At 44.0% G+C, this 20,541-nt stretch overlaps 1 protein-coding gene across 1 annotated transcript; it reads left to right on the top strand.

Moving 5' to 3' along the window:
- The first annotated feature begins 2,518 nt into the window (after window positions 1–2,518).
- Window positions 2,519–20,014, top strand: SLC6A1 (solute carrier family 6 member 1). The gene is made up of 14 exons (XM_008506219.2): window positions 2,519–2,828; window positions 3,630–3,761; window positions 4,983–5,083; window positions 6,640–6,749; window positions 6,860–6,992; window positions 8,285–8,419; window positions 8,536–8,639; window positions 8,949–9,073; window positions 11,275–11,387; window positions 13,265–13,396; window positions 13,877–13,979; window positions 15,295–15,395; window positions 17,318–17,485; window positions 19,799–20,014. Exons 1-14 carry the CDS (start codon window positions 2,594–2,596, stop codon window positions 19,901–19,903), a joined length of 1,797 nt encoding a protein of 598 aa, XP_008504441.1. The 5' UTR covers window positions 2,519–2,593; the 3' UTR covers window positions 19,904–20,014.
- Window positions 20,015–20,541: the final 527 nt, after the last annotated feature.

Raw genomic sequence — 20,541 nt, 5'->3', positions numbered from 1 at the left:
CATCTTCATGTGTCATTGCTTCAGCTGCTTCTTCCAATCTCTTTTATTATCAAAAGCACCAGGCTGCCTGGTGTAGCCCCCTCACCCTGGACCCCTCACATTGCTGGGGCATCTTGTGAAGCTTCAGCATTACTATTGGAGCAGGACTGGCCACCTTCCTCCAGAAGGACTCCCAAAATCTCACTTTCTTTGCTTTATTCATGAAGATTTCATCACTTACCCTCTGCTCTGTCTCTGTCATGGACTCTTCCACTGGACTAAATTACTCTCTTTACTCAAGAGAAGCTTTACTGTATACCCAGAACTGTCCTGGGCCTGGTGGGGCTGCACCAGTGAGGTCCAGCAGGCTGTGTGCCCTCACAGACCCAGGTTTGTGGGTGCCAGGGGTGAAGCCAGGCTCCCTTAGTTGCTCTATTCTGAGGTTCTTCACAGCTCCTTTCTGGAGTGCCAGCTCTGAGGAGCAGTTTCTGCCTCATTATGAGCCAAAGGAGATCCACAGACACACATATATAGTGTTGGTTTATTTATATATATATAGTGTTGGGGATTTTTATGTTGTTTTGGGCTTCTTTTCCCACACATCCTCAACACAGCTGCTTCCAGTACTTGGAAGCTCCTTGTTGCTGCTGCAGCTCAGCCCCGTGTAAATGTAAACTGCAAGAACAACAATCTGCTCTGGTCAGAGGACCTGTGAGTCCAAGTACCAGAGCACCCTGGTGATTTCGGCAGCACTTTCAGTTCTGCCCGACCATCAGCAGATGGTGCTGGCAAACTGCAGAGCTGAGCCTGGAGCCCTGCACCCCATCCCCTGGCCAGCCCCGCTGGGGAGGAGGGCACAGAGCCAACCCCATTCTCCAAAGGGAGCCCCGATTTTCGGACACAACCACCCAAAAGGCTCAGCCTTCAGCCTCCAGCCAGAAATGATATTTATTGGAATGCCAAATGGGGCAGGCTTCCCCTGAGATATGGACGAGGGAGAGACCTGCACAAGAAGGACTCGTGGGGATGTGACAGGATCGAGGTGGAGTTTCCCTTTTCCAGTCCCCTCCTGAAGCAGAGCAGAGGGGAAGGGGCCAGGCAGGATCCTGGTTTCTCTCCTCACCTCGGCATACCTACAGCTGAGCCTCCTCCAGCTTCTGACTGAATCTGACTTTTAATTGTTGTACGTGGCTTTAGAATAAGCATGATAACAACACAGGGAGCTGAAATGAGAAGCTGGAGAAACCATTTATTGCAGAGTCTCCTTGTTTGGCATTCCCCTTGCCAAAATTTACACTTAGAAGTGAACAGCAAAGAACCTCAAGCTTCGTTTATACAAATATTTATACAAATCTGTAAATAAAGCCATTGTTGGTCTTTGCATGGCCAAACAGCGTTGCTGTGAGGTGTAGCTTCATACAGTCTCTGGTTTGAGGACTGGTGATGGGCACGTGGCACAAGAAGTTATCAACAGGAACTGGGCAAGAAATCAACTGAGTGGGCATCAGTAGCTCTCTGTGTTCCTTCCAGTTGAAGTGGAGCTGTGGAAGTCTGCAGCAGTCACACCTGCTTCAGAGCTGACTGAAACAGCCCAGGTTTGGGTTTCATGAAGTGTATTTCATTCCCTGTCCTCTTTTTTTCCTCTGTTTAGGCTTTGGAATTTTATATAATGCAGGCTGTGGTGTTAAAAGGCACAAGAAGAGAACCCACAGTAGAAACATTTGTATTAGCAGTTATGTGTAATACCTGACATCATTACCCAGGCTGAAGTCTTGTTGCTTGATTTGGTTTATTGTTTAAGTCTTTGGGGAGTATTTTAGAGAAACGTGCTTTAGAAAAGTGCACACTGTTCAGAACCATTTTAATTCACTACTAAAGGTAACAAGAGCTATTTCTTGATAGCCATGACTTCTTGTAAATAAAGGACTTCACCCTTTCTGGTTTTTAAATGCAAAATGACTAAATGGAACACTTTCACTGCCCAAGTTTTGGGCTGTTAAATGTATCATTTTCTGGGCTCTTAAATCAAAATCTCATTGCTGAGTCCTTTTTTACGTTTGTATCTATATAAAGTTTGGGCTAGATGGTATGGACAACCCAATGCCACGTTTTAGAAATACTGTGTTTCTGCAGACACAGAAGACATCTGGGTGGGGAGGAGGGGGGGAGAGGCACTGTGGCTTAGAGAATTTTTGGACTAGTGTGAGCCCTGCTTCCTATCGAGCTGGTAAGAACCACAAAGTGTCCATCCCTTTGGTGAGACACCTGCCTGGCCAAGCTCCACCAGCAGTGAGACACCTGCCTGGCCGAGCTCCACCAGCAGTGAGACACCTGCCTGGCCGAGCTCCACCAGCAGCCAGCTCCCTCTTTTACGTGTTTCAGTCACCTCAGGTCCTGCTGAACCCACCCTGACCTCTGTCCTCTGGTGTCCTGCAGGTCCCTCCAGCAGGCAGCAGCCTGACCCCCTGCCCATCCCAGCACCCCAGGGCCTCCGGGGTTCCTCCCGCCGACGCCGTCGCCGCCCGCTGGGGTCCCGCGAGCCGCAAAGCTGCTGTCCACGTGGACCGGGGCTGAGGTCTCCCGTCCTGCTGCTGCCAGAGCAAAGCCCAGAGACATGGCCACCAACGGCACCAAGGTGGCAGATGGACAGATCTCCACCGAGGTGGATGCTTCCATCACCAACGACAAGCCCAAAACCTTGGTGGTAAAAGTGCAGAAGAAGAAGACGGATCTTCCCGACCGAGATACTTGGAAAGGGAAATTTGACTTCCTTATGTCCTGTGTAGGTTATGCCATTGGCTTAGGGAATGTGTGGCGGTTTCCATACCTTTGTGGCAAGAATGGTGGAGGTATGTTTGCTGTTCCATTCTTACAGCCTCCTGTTAATATAGTTGCAGACGTTTGGACCTGGTCCCTGAGGTGTTGTAGCTGATTATGGTGTTAGTCAAAGGTTGGACTTGGATGATCTCGGAGGTCTCTTCCAACCTAAACATTCTGTGATTCGGTGATATTAGGAATTGCTATTAAAATTCTGAGTAAAACAGACCAGGGTTTTAATAGCTATTTCATCTCTACAGGTGGTTTGCTTTGGATTTGGGTTTTTTCCTTTGCTTCACACTTGTCCTGGAGGGTTGAAGCCATTTTAGAGCATGGTGCTCTGCTTTGAGGTCTGCTTGGGAATTCCATGTAACTTCTCATTGGCAGATGCTTTTTAGAAGACCCCAAGGAATTGGAGCAGAACTAAAGCACGTTGCCCTTCAACCTTTCAGAGTCCTCCTTTTTGGACTGAGTATTTGAGAGGATTGCATACAGCTTGTAAGACTGCCTTTGAGCTTCCCATAAAAGGCTAACTTCAGTGCTGGTTAAAGCCTTTTTGCTATCTTCACACTCCTGTGACCAGTCAAGGGCAACAAAATACAGTCTTCAGCTTTCTACTTAAACAGAAAGCATTTGAATGATAAGGAGATATCTTCCCCCCCCCATTTTTACTTTTTGAAATACTGTTTCAAAAGTGTATTTGCACAACTTTTTTGAAAAGTCCCACTTAAGGAGGAAAAAAAATGGGTTTCTTTTCATACAGAATAGGGATGGAAAGAGTGGAAGCTAATTTGTGTTTTTCCCCACTGTAACAGACTCTTCCTTCTTTTTAGGTGCATTCCTCATTCCCTATTTCCTTACTTTAATTTTTGCTGGAGTGCCACTGTTTCTTCTGGAGTGTTCCCTGGGTCAGTACACATCTATAGGAGGCCTTGGAGTCTGGAAGCTTGCTCCAATGTTCAAAGGTACAGCATGAATTTGGATTACTTTCGCACAACAAACTTATTTTCAAACTTCAAAACCCCAGATTTTTTCTTAAGAACATATAAAGACTGTTCAAAATGGCTTATTAAACCTAGCAACAGTTGTCTGAGCCTGTGTGGAACTCTGCTCCCAGGAATTTGGTGCACATTGTTTCTGTTTGAGGTCACAGAGGTTTTTATCCTTTTTTTTTTTTTTTTTTTTAATTGAAATACAACAGATGGCAATTTCATGCTGAATTGCTGAAAACAAGCTTGCTCTATACTTAGATTTTAGGGTAGTTTGAGTTTTCTCATTGCTAGAACCTAAAGGTTTTATTCTAGCTTCTCCATAGACCTGCAAACGTCACAAGCTGTGCATTTCACCTTCTACTCCCAAATCCTTTAAGAGCTCTTGAGCTGGCTTCTGGAACAGTGGAGGAGCAAGTTACACACTGAGTTACAAATTATTTCACAGAATAGGACTAGCAATTACCACAGGTTGAGCTAAAAGTTCCTTTAGAGTGGATTTTGTTTTAGGAAACTTCGTGTTTGGAAAACCCGGGGAGATGAAAATGTTTCTCACAGGTGAGCATTTAAACTTTGCTCAAGTTACAGGTGTTGGCAGGGGACACAATGCAAAGTGCAGACATTGTTTTTGCATTGTCCTGAATTGTTCTGAGAGGGTCCTTCTGTTGAGTGCCACGTGGCAGCTGCCACCAGCCTGAACATGTTAAACACAGCTGAAATCTCCATGTGAGGTACGAGATGAGGCATTCTCATTTGGGAGCTCTGGTATGTCTTCAGTCTGAGGTGACATAATAGCATTATGCTAAGCATCAAGCACTTTGATCACTCTCTCAAGTCGCTCTCTGGGCTCAGAGCTCACACTCCCTTTGCATCTGCCAGAAGTTCCTGTGGCACTGCTGGTCCAGAGCAGGAGCTGATTGAGCTCTTTTCTCTAGAAGCAAACAAAATGCCTGTAAAACCTCAGCAGCAGATGTGATTGCTTCCTGCAGCATACAGAGAACTGGACACTGAGGTTAAATGTATGGATGGCTGAGCTCCCATGCAAATCAATAACCTTGCTGTAATGGTACTTCTAAAATTTTAACTCAGCTTCTACAGAATCTGGTAAATGGTGTCTACCCCATACGTTGTATTTGTCCTTCTGAACTGATGTTTACTAACAGCTGCCTTCCCTTTATCTTTCTGTTTTCTTCACAGGTGTGGGACTAGCAGCTGCAGTGCTTTCCTTTTGGCTAAATATTTACTACATTGTAATTATTTCATGGGCCATATACTACCTGTATAATTCCTTTACCACTGTAAGTGTCTGCATCGGGCGGGAGGCTGGAACTCTGTGTTGAATGCAAAGCAAAGTGATATGTAGATTAATCTGTCTCACTATAAATGTTACCAAAAAAACAAGCATAGAAACCAGCTGGGTAAGACATTTCTCTCTAAATGAAAACTAGTTTGTAAAAATCCCTTTTCAGTTGTGGTTGTTTTTTTTTTCTCCACAAGAAATGCAGAATGAAAAACTGAGCCTTTCAGTTTCACTGCTTGTCCCTGCCCTCCAGTCCCCAGCACTCCCTCCTGCTGCTCTGCTCTGCTCTCCTGCCAGGCCCAGCTCTCAGGCTCCTGGCAATGCTGACAAGAGGACCAGTAGCCCCTTGCCTTTGAGCCCACGGGCCAGTGATTCCCCAGAGGAAAACCCCAGTGCATAAATGATTTGTTCATTTTTTCTTCAGTATCAGCCACACAGGTGATAATTCTTTGAGCAATGTTCTCATTGCAGTGTGGCTTAATGGTGGAGGAGTTTAATGAAGAGATCCCCATGCAATGGGAGGTCTGTGATTTGATTAGCTCTGAACTTCCACTCATTGTTGCTCTTTTCACTTTGTTTTCTTCCCTTTCAACTTTATTTTTAGCTGCTTTTCTTTCCCCTCGAGGATGATTCATCAGCTGAGTAGGTCTTGTCTGATTGTGGGTTTTGGCCATCTGAAGAAGCATTCTTACATAAGTCTTGATAATTAATGCATTATTGTTCAGTTGCTGTCTCTTCTACAAATTCTGTTCATGCTTGCTTGTTCTCAGTTTTAAATAATTGTCCCTTGACAAAATTTGCATTAATTACTGTCTGGGAGTGAGACGATAATTTCTTTTTTGTTATCCTCAGAGTTAGTATTGATGTGAAAGGTCAGTTGTAGTCTGGAAGTGGTGCACTGGCCCATATTAGATGAACAATGACTGCTAATTCCCTTGAAGCCTCTTATCCCTGTATGTAAAACATGGATCCAGCATTCTCTGTGAGAGCGTGTCCCCAGAATGGCCATTAGAACCACACCTGAGTTGTATCAAAATGAGATTCATTCTAATGGATTTCATGTGCAAACAGGTTCTGCTGCTCAGAAAGTTCTCTCTGAAAGAGAACACAATGGACATATGTAGAAAATGCATGTGGACAACAAAAAGTTTACACTTTTCAAATTGTTCCCTGCCCTGAGGGAAAATAGCAATCTCTGATCAATACCCATCACACCTTTATCACCTCCAGTGCAGCAAGAGGTAGCAGGACCTCCAGGAGGACCTTGCTTTTCCCATCATATCTTGCAGCATGCTCAACACACTCTCACGTTCTGTGAGGTACATGTAAGCATTTGTGCTGATACATTAAAGAAGGGATGGGAAATATTTTCCCATGTGATCCACACAACTGATAAGTTAAATACCTCAGGTGGCAGACAGGCACCTAGGGAGATCCGTGAGCTGCACAACTCAAAGAATGCTGGTTCTCCACTCAGCTGCCATTCCTAGTCAAGACAGAGGTACCTGAGGGAATGCTTGCTTAGGTTTCTCTCTCTCTGTCTCCCTTAAACAGACTCTTCCTTGGAAGCACTGTGAGAACCCGTGGAACACTGACCGCTGCTTCTCCAATTACTCCTTAGCAAACACCACCAACATGACAAGTGCCGTGGTCGAATTCTGGGAGTAAGCTGCTCATTTTTCTCTCTCATTCCTCTGTACATGCAGCTTGTTATCACTCATCTACTCTCTTGTGGATCAGTTGTCAAACACACTGTTCTGTTGGCTTATTGTAGACGTAACATGCACCAGATGACCGATGGGCTGGAAAAACCGGGGCAAATCCGATGGCCACTAGCAATTACCCTGGCAATTGCCTGGATTCTGGTGTATTTTTGTATCTGGAAGGGGGTAGGCTGGACTGGAAAGGTAAGATTACAAAGTACTGTAAATGCATCTCAATTTTAAAATGCCCATTTTTACTCAGACATACTGAAAACTCTTGAGGTAAGAGGCGCTGGGGATAGTTCTGCTGGAGGAGCTCTGTGAAGGATTGAATTTTGATCTTACCTGAACTAATGCAGCCCCATGTTTTTGGAAGAGCTGGCTCCTCTTCATTACAGACTTCATGACTTTGCCAGGTATAAAATTCTCTAAAAAGATGTCTGTTTGTTCCTGGGCCAACTGTCCCAGCTCAATGTGGACAGCACTGGGGTGAGGATGCCATGTGTTCACCCCAGTGTGAGCATTTATTGCACAGCTCTTGCTGGAGTTGGATATGTGTTGAAGCTGTGCTGCATCCAAGGGTTGGTCCCTCCTTTCCTTATGCCACAGTGGAGAGCTGTAGGTGGTCCTTACCACGGGCACCCTTGCATGCTGAGCTTCCTGAAGTCTGGCTGGTTTTGAAGTGCAAAGCACAATTTACTAATGAATTAAAGGGAATTTTGTTATTTCCCCAGGGATGAAAGGGCAGCAGCACCTGACACTGGCACACACCTCTCCCCAAAATCATAGCAGGAAGAAATCAAAAGGAAAGGAAAAGCCACAGCCATGAGACCTGGTGGCAACTCAAGTCTGGGGTTATAAGACCTCAGGCCTGGTGTGGAGGACTGGATTTTTTTTCACACTGAAAGAATGGTTTACTTTTGACAAGACAGTTGTTACTGTGACCCACTTCAGACTGCATGTTGAATATGGCCTAGCTGAGCTCAGACCAAAATGAAACACCAAAATGTTCCATTTCTCCTGCCAAGGTGGCAAAAGAGGAATGGCTGTTTCTTTGGGGCCTGACTTCATAGTGTCTTTTTACTAAGGCTTTTGAAAAGGCAAGAGAGAAGGATCCTGTAGGGCAACTCCATCATACCACAGGTCAGGAGAGAGTGTTGAAAATGCAAAAGCAGAATAGTAATCTGACAGATGTTGTTCTGCCAGTAGGATAGAAGAAGCAGAACCTTGTGCTTCAGGGTATTCCTCTTGCTGAGTACAAAAAACCAAAAGCATGAACCCTTCATGCAAAACTATCCTAGCCCAGTAAATTCCACATTAGGGAACTCTTCAGTAAGCAGCCCCCTTCCTCACCAACCTTGTCCACTGATAAATGCTTCACTTGTCAGCCTCAGGTGCTGCTACAGTATTTTTAGGGAGCAAATAGTTTCTGAAATGTTAAAAAGAAGAGGTAATTCTTCCCTCCATACTTACAGTATTTTGTTTTTTCACCTCAGGTGGTATATTTCTCTGCTACTTATCCCTATGTTATGCTGCTTATCTTGTTCTTCCGTGGTGTAACACTGCCTGGAGCAAAGGAAGGCATTTTATTCTATATAACCCCCAACTTCAGTAAGCTTTCAGACTCTGAGGTAAATATTCCATCTTGTAAACAAAAGTTTCACTACTAATTGCTCACCTTTCAGACATACGACCTGCTCCTCAAGTGCAGAAACAGATTTTTATAACAATTATTTCCTGCAATCAGGTTTGGCTGGATGCTGCCACACAGATATTCTTCTCCTATGGTTTGGGTCTTGGTTCACTGATTGCCCTGGGAAGTTACAACCCTTTCAACAATAATGTTTACAGGTAAGCAGATGCCCATACATATTATATGGATACTTTGCTGTCTCAGCTGGATCTGGATTCTCTCTTGTTGGGTACTATATGATTGAAATAAGTCTTGCATTTGAATATTAGATGTTGTATCTCACTAGGAATGAGACCTATAACTGCATTTACAGTAATGGGAGAGACAGTATGAATTGCCCAGCATGAATTTGAACCCAGATGGTGAAATGCTCAATCATGGAATCTTTTAGCAGGAAAAAGGGGTAATATGCTAATGAGAGTAGCATTGCTTTACCTGCTGCTTAAAGCACCTTACCTTTATTTCAGGGACTCCATCATAGTGTGCTGCATAAACTCATGCACGAGCATGTTTGCTGGCTTTGTCATCTTCTCCATTGTTGGATTCATGGCTAATGTCACAAAGAGGCCTATTGCAGATGTTGCAGCATCAGGTATCCAATATATTTTTTCTCTTAGCTGTTCAGTGGCATCACTTGGTTTGTGTCTCTACGTTGTGTCCAGCTGCTTCATGCAATTGTTCAAAACCCCTCCCTCCAAACATCCCTCAGCTCCCTGCCATTTCAGTTGTCCTTACAGATGGCAGGGTGGAGGTCATTGTTTCAAACCTCTCAGGGCAGCACCAGCAAAACCATTCCATGTTGAGCAGACTGCCTGCCTGCCTGGTGCTCTCTGACCTCTGATGTGGAGTGTGGTCAGGCAGGGACTCATCTGGAGCTGGCACAATGAATACTGATGGCTGCTACTTACAGGGAAGAGCATCCACAAGAGGTGGCAGCAGGATTTGCTGCTTCAGTGCTTAGCTGTGACACCAGATGATGAGCTTCTTGCTACTGAAATTCTTAAAAGCAGACTGAAAGGTGGAATGATGGTAATTATGCTTTTGGAGCCCACGTTCCCAAATTCAGCTAAGTTTTTAAAATTCCTTTTACTGTCACTTTACACCCTTTGAGGCAGATCCATTTCCCACTTGTCCAGACCTGCAGCTATCAGCCAATTTCATGGGATCCTTTATTATGAAAGCCATTTCACTTAGGGCAGTGAGATGTCCATGGAAGAATTCTGCTCTTCTTTCCTTCCAGATGTCTTCCAGATGAAAAAGCTTAAAGCAGCAGAGCAGATGGGTGTCCTAACCCAGCTGGTGTACCAGAGACTCACTTAGCTCTTCTGGCCACAGGGAGGATTCTGCTAACTGAGAGCCTGGTGGACAAGATAGGTCTTATTCTGCTAGCAAACATATCCCGTTGATGAAATACTTCCTTAGTTAGAAAAGCACAGAATTTAAGACCTAAAAATAACCTGCAGAAATCTACACGTACAAAGAAATTGGCAAAAAAACAATGATTATGTCATCCATGGTGGTCAAAAAATGCTCTGGGAAGTCAGTGGTGTGTGAAATGAGCTGCTTGGATTTATATATTTGATACAGATGTAACTATATAAAGACTGCAGCTGCAAACAAACCAGGATTTTTATGTCATATTAAGCTCCTAAGTATATTTTTAGGGTACCAAAGATAACAGACCTTTCAAAGATGCACATAGCCTGCTGTGGCCAGTAATTGCAAAGGGTATTTGAAATTCTGACCTTTTAATTAAGGCTTCTATTTTTCCTAGCAAGCTCAGCAACTGATGCTTGGTTGGAGAGGTGTTGGTTTGCAATCTTTACACACCTGCAGCTGCGTTTCAGTGGAATGTGTAACAGAGTAGAGCTAAGGGCATATTTATCTTAAGGTTATTTGCTTTTACAAAGGCATTCTGATCATGCCTGTTACCGCTAGCAAATAATAGTTTCAGGATCTGCATTGCATTTACTTTGACAGTTCAGGTGTCTAAAGCCACTCCTTGCTTCACTGGTTTGAAAGCAGCCAAAGTCCAGACAGTTGTCACAGCCAGAGTGGTCAGGAAAGCTGAGAAGTCAGGTGTGTCCCTTAGCTGAGGCTCACTGATGTTATTTCTGGGATGACTTCATTTGCTACAAGTTCCCCTCTTAGCCTGATGTCAGTGGTTTTCCAGCTGTTCCTTTTTTTTTTTAATAAGAATTTTTATTCTCCTTCCCACACTGTGCTCCCTCCCATCAGCAGTGAGTAAGAACACAAATGAAGAGGTTTGCCTGTTTACAGCTAGATAGCTTATTAACACCTGTATTTTAATGTAATGTAACAGCAAGTGGGACTGCTGTAACTGCTGGAAAATGTCTTCTCAACTTCTGAGCGATCTTTGTTTCTCTTCTGAACCCCTTGGTGCCAAGCAGAAGATGACAGCTACCAGTAACTACTTGAGAGGGAGAGCAAGCTGCTCAGTACCTGGAGATGTAACCCTAGCCAAGGATAACAGTCCCTGCCTTTGCAGGAGCAACTTCTGAACTGTATCTTGTATTTTCTGGGCTGGTCGGTTGGTTTGGTTTTGCTTTGTTTTTTGTTTTAGTTTGGTTTGGTTGGTTCATTTGAAAAGCTAGGTAGGTGCATGGAGTTCTTGATCAGTTAACACCTGTTAAGCTGAAATCCCTGCTCAGGGATGCTGCACCTATGGCTGAATCCTTCCAATGAGCCTCAAACCTACGGGTCAGCAGGAGCAAATCATCACAACATCCAATCAATCACATTGACATTTTCTCTCCTGTTTTCTCCTACCAGGCCCTGGACTGGCATTTCTGGCTTATCCAGAAGCAGTGACACAGTTGCCAATTTCTCCTTTGTGGGCAATACTGTTCTTCTCCATGTTGCTTATGCTTGGAATTGACAGTCAGGTAAAACTGGTGTAAAAACTAACGATGAAGACAGATTTTCTGCAGCTGCATGGTACATTCTGCATGGCCAGCTGTGCATCCTGCTCTGCCAGCTGGTAGTGGTGCAGAATGGTTTCTAGAATAATCAGAAAAATACTAGAAGGTACTAAGGAGAGGAAAGAGTGGTGAGATGGTCAAAAACTGATACTGGGATGCTTAAAACCTTTTGCTTTTTCATGAACTGATGGAAGCATATACAAGATGAGCAGAAAATTGATTCTGCAGACAAAAGGAACCCTCTTTGAAATCTTAAACCATTCAACCACAACGTTAAAAAGTACCTTGGCAGTATTCATCACTATAGGAGGCACCTACAGGGATAAGCTTTGCAACATTTAGGTGCCACTTATATTTCTGAAAGGCAACCTCACAATTTATCACCCAGGGCAAAAAGATGCAGCACACGTGTCAAGAGCAAACTCAGGAGTCAGTAGGCTCATTACTGAGCACATTCTGGGTCTCAGAGTGTTCTGAAATCACTTCCCAGTGGTAAGGAACAAGATTTTTATTGGTTCAGGCCTCAGCTAAGAGTTGTAGATGGTGCCTCACAACTGGAAATGAATGGGAAGGCACAACCAAGAGGTTTTGCAAATCCAAATAAGATATTCTTCAGAGTTACTGCCTAGATTAAGTAATGAAATGATGAAATAATTAAGTTATGCAATCATTAAAAAATGGTCTGCTGCAAAAATGAACACAAAAGCACACAGCAGCAGTGCACATGCTAGAAAGGACTAGGTCCAAATCAAGCACTCGTTAATCACTCATAATTTTAATACACACAGCAACTATATTGTGAGCACTAAAAAGAGCACCCTGTCTTATTTTGCACAGCATGCTGAGAGGTCACTGTCAGGGCAGTGTTTGGTCACTGCTGGGTGAGCAGTGCCAGGCAGATGTGTCACCCTGCCTGCCATCAGCACTCCAGCACCTCACAGCCATTTGCAGGCTCTGCACAGCACGTGCAGGAATGTGAGGATTCTGCCAGCTTAGTCCTGCACTCAGCTGTCAGCAGAGGAATATCCATCATTTTCTATAAATCCAAGCTGACTTCAGCCTGACAACCAAAATGCAAAAAGAGGGCATTTTATTCTGCAACTTAAAAGGGAGCTGAAAATGAATGTTTTCTATTTCTTTGTTTTTCAGTAAGCTTCAGGCTTGACATTAGAACCTATTGCTCCATCTGGGGGGAAACTACTGTGAAATTAAATGGGTCAAAAATATTCTTGAAAGAACTTGTCTCTAGGCAACTAACAACTGAGGAAGGTAGCCTAATATTATTTAAAAGAATATATATCTGCAGGCTGTCATGATTCCTTCATTTTCTGTCTATCAGTGAAACATTTCATATGCTATAATTTACAGGAACTGCAACTATTGGTTACATCCTGATTGCACTCCTGGAAGTTAATAAAAACGTACAGACCTTGTGGTTTCTGTTATTTCAGGCATCCTGACAACATTTATTTTGAATTTACACAGACAGTAAGATCCTGCAGGATGGCTGTGCTGGGAAGGCCACGTTCTCAGCCAAAATCTTACCTTTGCAATGACTTTTCTGTGGATACAGAAAGTAATTTGTAACTTATGAGAATCAGTCTTTGTCCACTCTGAAGCACTGCTCTGATTCTGCTTTTCTGTGCCTATTTGCTGTCATCTGGGTGAGTAAAGCTCACCAAGTGTACATTTTGGAAAGGGTCTAGGGGCCAAAGCCTTCAGCTGTAGGTATGTTGTCTTCTATCACGAGGAAAGAGCACTTTTTCTTCTTCATAAAGCACGGGCCACAGTTCACAGTGGGAATTCTAAGTCTGGTGTCTTGGCTGTCACTTTCCTTGCAGTTCTGCACCGTGGAAGGGTTCATAACAGCTCTGGTGGATGAATTCCCCAAGCTGCTGCGCAACCGGAGAGAGCTCTTCATCGCCGTGGTCTGCATCGTTTCCTACGTCATAGGGCTCTCCAACATCACTCAGGTACCTTCCCCAGCAGACTCCCACCTGGTGCCTGGCATGCAGCACCTGTCTCTTTGTCCCCTTTAAACTGGCATCAACTTGGAAATGGAAAATGCCTGCATTCCAGGGGTGTGCTGTGTCCTACCGCATGGCTGGGGTGACAGTGCACATCCCTACAGCCTGTCTTGGAGTCACCCAGTGGGAGCTGGGGTGGTCTCCTTGGCTTGCTGTGATCTGCTCAGCTGAAAACTATTTTGAGGGAAATAGTTGACTTAATGAACAAAATGCAGTAAAAAGAAATCAAACCAGTTAATTGAATTCTAGCAGTAATCTGATTTTTCTCAGTATTGACCTCAAGTATTATAAAATTTCATGCTGTTAACTTTAATTAATTTACATTAATATGTCCATAACCTATTTGCCACTGTTGGTTTGTAGCTTGCATTTTGATCTTGGAACTGGGGTTCTTACTATTTAACACTTCCTTCTTATGTGTTTTAGGGTGGAATCTACGTGTTTAAGCTTTTTGACTACTACTCTGCCAGTGGAATGAGTCTCTTGTTCCTTGTATTCTTTGAGTGCATCTCAATATCCTGGTGCTATGGTAAACACAGTTTGTATTTATTTGTTCCATGAGTTTTGCACATGATGTGGCTACTACATTTACTCACTTGTGTGTGATGATGCTGAGGGTGGAACTGAACATGTTTTATATGCATGTAATTCCACTGAGGACTCAAAGTTGGCTTGTGGAAGGTGCTCCTGCCTCATTAAAACACCCCAAGGACAAGCATGGAAGTCATTAGATGCTAAGTGTGTCAGGAATACTAAATGGGTGACATCTCCCATCTTTTTTCCTGTCCCCACTCCTTGGAAGCCTGGATCTTCAGAGGTGGTGGGTACTGCAGTGCTCAACACAATAACTTGGCTCTTCTGCACCTTGTAACCTCTTGTGATGCCTAGAGGTCCCTTCCAACTCCTGTGCTTCTGTGATTTCCAGAAATGACTCTATAGCTCTGGGATCTTGCAGGGAGAGCCAGGCTCCTTGGTCACTTGTACTTTGCATAATTGCCAAAAAATACCCAGAAGTCCGGGCTGAGAAGCTCTGAGTTTAAAGATTAATGAGCAAGTATCATATTCTTCCCAGAGTATCTGTGCATGTGACTCTTAGCTCTGTGTTAGCTACTCCAGGGAACTAATCCCATGGTTAAAAAAAACACTTCAACTTGTATTCCAAAACTAATGCAGAGCAAGATCACTGGAGCCTTTCTGCTGCCTTTTAATGGGTTTAAAAGGATGGAACAGCATTTCTTGGCAGAGAAATACATATGAATGCATATGAGTCCAGCAAATGCCAATGAAAAAAAACAACACACCAGCTAGTGAAGAAATGAAGGACAAAGTTCCAAGCAGTATGAGAGACACCTCTGAGAAGGTGATGGGGAGCTGGTAGGTAAGAGCAGCAGCAGAAGGGCTGCTCTTTGATGTCACAGGCAGTGCTGTGTGTAGATGGTGAGCACACACCCATGCTGGGTGAATCTGGATGATGTTAGGATGGATTGTTTTTTTAAATTTAATTTGTAAAATGTCATTTTAAATCTCTTGTTCTAGTAAGACTTAGAGTTGGAATGAGCCAAGGTGATTTATTGCATCTGGCCTTCACAGGTACAGACTTCCTCAAGCTGTGCATGGGAATAAGCCTGCTGGTCACTAAGGAATTAATGAGAAATTAATGGGAATGAGAAAAAAAATATTATCTTGATGCTTCTGAGTTTTCTTTGCCATCCAGATATGTAAAAAGTGATGCTGGGACTCTTTAAAGCTTCATCATTTAGGACCATGTCTCTCAAAGTCACTGAGCTTTCAATTGAATCAGTTATGTGGTGTCTTCCTATGCTGTTTTTTATTTCTATATTTAGGTGTTAATAGATTTTATGACAACATCCAAGAGATGGTGGGATACAGACCCTGCATCTGGTGGAAACTCTGCTGGTCGTTTTTCACTCCTATCATTGTGGCAGTAAGGAACAAACTTTTCTTGTCTGATTCACAGGATATAAACCAGGTGGCCTCTGTGCTACAGCATTGGCATCTCCACCCTCACAGCCTCATATTAAACCTGACCTCATCCCTTTTTTAAGGATTTCAGCAATTCCACTGAAGGCAGTAGGCAAACCCCACTGCCATTAGAGGAAGCCTTTGCCCCAAGAAAAGAAGCCCTGTGCAATTTCAAGATTTCTGTTTAGTCCTCAGGAAATGGCAGTTAGTCAAAAGTTTGGCAGAGATAGAAAACTCTAAGAACAGATTTTCACCATTTCTTTTATTCCTGCCTAAACTGTAGCAATCCCTCTAAAGTCTTAATTTTCCATATACACAGAAATGTCCCCATCTTGTGAACTGCATTCCTGCACAGGCACTGCTCAGGTAACAGACTGAGACTATAAACTGATGGCTTCTCTCATGGTGTTCTGTGGAACATGTTATCCAGTTTACACTGATTTTTGGTACTGGAAACCACAGTACAGGCATTTCCCAGCTTTAACTGAGCTTTATCCAGTTAAGCTCATACAGCACACTTTGAGATAATAAGCACATGGATGTAAATTGACTACACAGAATGTAGTCAAGCCAGGTGCAATATAAAAAATGTATGAGGTAGACACTGTTACACATGACATGATGGCTTTTCCCTCCCTGATATTTCTCTGATAGTCCCATATAGGAAGCCACAACTAAGAGCACTAAAGAGAGGCACAGAAATGTGTCTAAGCTGAGGGTTCCTTGATGTATTTCTACCCAAATGCAGGCAGCTTTCATTTGGCTGAAATGTTCAAGTGTTCAGGAAGGCATAAAAAAAGCTTTTTGTTGATTTTAATGAGATAGTAGGAAAATGACCAAGACTGGATGTAAGACTTACCAGATATTTCCTATCTTGTAAAGTCTTCAGCAGGGTTTGTTGGGCAGTGCAGGTCTGGAGGTGGTGATGGTGTGCCAGTAAAATCTTCCTCTTTGGGGATGTGTTCTGAACCTGGGATCATCATGAGCTTCCTTCTTGGATGGTGCAGTGTAGCCAGTTTCCTTTCCACCTAGATGCTGGAAACAGGCCAGGATAAGAGCCTCACTTGGGGAATTAAAGGAAAAAGTACCATGTCTGCAGGCCATCTGTTTGAAGACAGCACAAAAGCAACCCAGAAGTGCTGCTGATCAGTGGTACAGTGTGTGTCTGCAGGCAGGATTCCCCAGGACCCCCATCCTTCCCTCTGATTTTGTGCAGGCTGTCTGAGGACTCTGCCAGTAGCAGTGCATTCCCTGTTCCAGCCTGCCTGGATAATCTGAGATGCAGGCTTTGTATCTGAAAAAAATAGTGGGTACATGAAACACTGATTTTGGTAAGAAACTTCTTGGGAAGCTCCCCTCTAACTACTGAAAAACTCAAAGTGGCTTTTGAATTTCCTGAGTTCTTTTACACAGAAAATCTGTAGCCACTTCATGCACAGCAGGTTCCATTCTGACTGCCCTCACGTTCCACCACGAGCAAAGCCTCGGGGCTGAGAATTTTTAGGGCCAGGCTTGAGAGAACATTTCCTATTCAGAGCCTCTCGGAGCCTGGTGCTGAGCAGTGCAGCAGGGCTGTGCTGGTACTGTTATCCCAGTCAGAAAGTTAGTTGAGACAAACAAAACACTTCACCATTTCAGGATTACTGTTCCCTTCCTTGCACATTCCCAGAGTGGAAGTTAGGCTTGCAGGGCTCACTCAGGGCAGTGCCTGTTTCCTGCAGCCCCACCTACAAGCCAGGCCATCACCAGGGACCACAAGAACCCTCTGCTCCTTGCCTGGATGGAAACACAGGCTTGAAGTCCATGTCAACCCAGAAAAACACTTTGAACACAAAAAGACTCTAGAAATCTGATCCAAATCTTCTTTTCTGCTGTACTTTACAGGGAGTGTTCCTCTTCAGTGCTGTCCAAATGACTCCACTCACAATGGGGAGTTATGTTTTCCCAAAATGGGGCCAAGGAGTTGGTTGGTTCATGGCATTGTCTTCTATGGTGCTGATACCAGGCTACATGGCATACATGTTTCTAACCCTGAAAGGCTCCTTAAAACAGGTAAGGCTCTCTTGTACCTGGCCACAGGATTTCCTCTTGCAAGCCCTGTGCACACTGACAGAAGGTGGCCGGGCAGAAGGTCTCCTGTGGCCTCACTATTATTTTGCATACAGCTGAAAACCATAAAACCAAACTCCAAAGAGACAAAAGACAAGACAGGGTCTGTACCATCTGTTGTCAAACATGATTCACTGCATTCAATCTGCTCCTTATCTCTGGGCGTTGACAGCTCCAGACACTTTGCATCCCAGCTCCCTCCTCCTAGAAAACAAAGTAGTAGTTTACAAAATACACAGATTTGCCCTTATGAATGCAAGAAGTGCTGTCAGGTATCAAGGGGATGCTCTAAGGAACAGGAATCAGAGTCCTAGGACTAAACCCACATAACCCTCAGGCTCCATGAGCCTGCTCACAGTGACCCTGTTTAGCATCTCCCTGCTATGTCATCAAAGCTTTGTCATCAACAGCATCAAATGCTGTTCTGCATTCCAGGATCTTAGAGCTGCCTTCCAGTACCTGAAGGAAACCTATAGGAGGGCTGGAGAGGGACTTTTCATAAGAGTGTCCAGCCACAGGACCAGGGGAAATGGTTTTAAACTGGAGGAGAATAGGTTTAGGCTGGATATTAGGAAAAAGTTCTTCAGTGGGAGGGTGGTGAGACTCTGGTACAGATTGCCCAGAGAAGCTGTGGCTGCCCCCTCCTGGGGTAGAAATCCTGCTAAAGGGGTGTGACCCAGCTCAGGGCCAGGCTGGATGAGGCCTTCATGAGAGGAGTCCCTGCCCATGGCACGGAGGCTGGAGGAGCTGATCTCTAAGGTCTCTTCCATCCTATGACTCTGTGCTTGCACCTGCACAAAGTGACAACTGCTGCTCTCTGCTGCTGAAGCTGAGAGAATACAGGTGCCAGATCTTGGGAGCATGTGTTATAATTACACTGCTCTTCACTTCAGTCTTTATTTAAGGGATTTCTGCGACCATTTAGTTTGCAAAGAATCTCAGAGGGCCTTTCCTCGGTGCACTGTGCTCATAGTCTTTCCCTGACTCCTTATCCCAGTGGTTAAAAGGAGGTGACACTTCCCACATGACAAGAGACCTTGTGTGGCTTAAATCCCTTTTCAAGTCCTCTGAGAAATCCTGCTAAAGGGGTGCGACCTATTAATAAGGTCACGGACCAGACCATTCTTTAGTAATCGCTCACAGTTCCCATTTTGTTTTTTAACCTGGGTGCATCCTCAGTTTTCCCTCCCCAGCCAGTAACCTCATTCTGTGCATCACGGACAGTTCTTCATCACTAGTACTGAAATGCACACTTCTGTCCTCTGTGACTGTCAAAATGAATTTGTCAGAGGTTCTGGAATATTCTAAAATCAGCTGACAGAGCCATCTTTGCACAGGGACAGATGATCTTAAGCAGAATTGACGAGTAATGCCCCATGAATCGTGCAGATCTTGATCCAAATATTTGTCTTCAGCAATTTTTTGAAAAGTCAGTGATGCTTCAAAGAAGTCTACGGAAGAGATTCAGGTTTCCCCCCAACCCCTGCTTGCTCTCAGCTCCTGTGTTTTGAGTATCTTTCCCTTGGTCTTATGGCAATGTTGACGTGCAAGTGAAGAACTGTTGCTCTGATCCACAGTGTAGCTGCTTCTAAGACAGATCACAGTAAATGTTCCTCTTGCTGTGGTCTCATCATTTTTGAAAGCATTGACAAATGATCATTAGAAAACAGGAGGAGCCTAAACCAGTCCCAGGCTTTGAGGATCAAACCTGGGCTCTCCTTCTCGATACACACCTGAGCTCAGCAGATCAGCTTCATGACTGGAGAACACAAAAGGCCTAGGAAAGACTAAACAGAAATAAAAACAGAAGTCTACCTTACCCGTTGTATCTTTGGAGGTAGAAATTCTCAGAAGCTGCTACTCTCTGGTCCCTTCTCCCTGGGGAGTTCACAATCACATCTGAGATCCTGCAACCTTGGAGGCCCTGTGCTTGACCTGTGGGCTTGCAGCAGCCTCTCCTCACCTTTCCCATGCTGCAGGCTCCCCTCCTTTCTTTTTCCTCATTGTGCTCAGCTCTTAGTGCTTGCTGGCATCTGACAGTGTGCAGGGGTTCTTACAGCTCCTCACTGTCATGTTTCAGACAGAGCTGAACATGGGTTTTTAGGTGACTTACTGCCCTTTTGGTTCCTAGGGAGAAAAGAGAGGATTTTTCATTGTAGCTGTAATGCCTAGACAGAAGTGTTTAGGATTGCCTTTTAAAAAAAAGCTTAGAAAAGTCTTCTGAGTGCCTCACATTTATCATTGTTCTTTGAACAGCGCATCCAAGTCATGATTCAGCCAAGTGAAGACATCACTCATCCTGAAAATGGGCCCGACCAGGCCCAACAGAGCAACTCTGCAAACAAAGAAGCCTACATCTAAATTCTGTGTTGTAAAAGTACCAATACCACTCCAGAAAAACAAAACAAAACAAATATGGTTGAGTAGGACCACAAATTTAAGTCTGAGAGTATAATTACCTACCTCTAGTGGCAAAAAAAAAAAAAAAAAAAAAAAAAAAAAGGGAAAAAATAAAAAGAGAGGAAAAAAAAAGAGAAAAGGTCATCTGCACTCCAAGGGAATCGCCATGGGTATGATCCAATGATCCAATGATCCAATCACTGCGCCAGCTCAGATGTTGACAGTGTTTTGTGTTCTCCGGCAATCCACAGACTGTTAATGTTTTTATCCTTTCACAATAATAGTTGCATATCTTGGAATTTGTAAATTGATGTGCCAAGACCTTTTTAACCTACCTTTTAGCACGACGATTTGGAGTTTTGTGCTGCTGATTTTTAGTAGTTGATCACTGTTTCTTACCGCTGAATCCCAAGACTGTTATCTCTGACTTTGCAGGCGTACAATTAAGTTTGGAATCGTTTTGTACAAAAGAATTGTAAACAAGTGATTTTCAGTGAAAAAAGTCTGCCCTTAAAATCTGCTCCAGTTGAGGCTGTTTGAGGGGGAAGAGGCTTTCCTCCAGTTCACAGCAGACACAGCCTTTATGACCATTCCTAGTG

The sequence above is a fragment of the Calypte anna genome, chromosome 12 (genome assembly GCF_003957555.1).
Source record: "Calypte anna isolate BGI_N300 chromosome 12, bCalAnn1_v1.p, whole genome shotgun sequence".
NCBI lineage: Eukaryota > Metazoa > Chordata > Aves > Apodiformes > Trochilidae > Calypte > Calypte anna.
Note: the sequence above shows the minus strand (reverse complement) of the source record. Positions and strands in the feature narration are given on the sequence as shown.

Bases quoted from the DNA above. Each gene is read 5' to 3' on its own strand.
- SLC6A1 (XM_008506219.2), top strand. From the start codon at position 2,594: ATGGCCACCAACGGCACCAAGGTGGCAGATGGACAGATCTCCACCGAG. The intron at 3,762-4,982 runs GTACAGCATGAA...TTTTCTTCACAG, and splicing joins GCTTGCTCCAATGTTCAAAG to GTGTGGGACTAGCAGCTGCA. The intron at 6,993-8,284 runs GTAAGATTACAA...TTTTCACCTCAG, and splicing joins GGGTAGGCTGGACTGGAAAG to GTGGTATATTTCTCTGCTAC.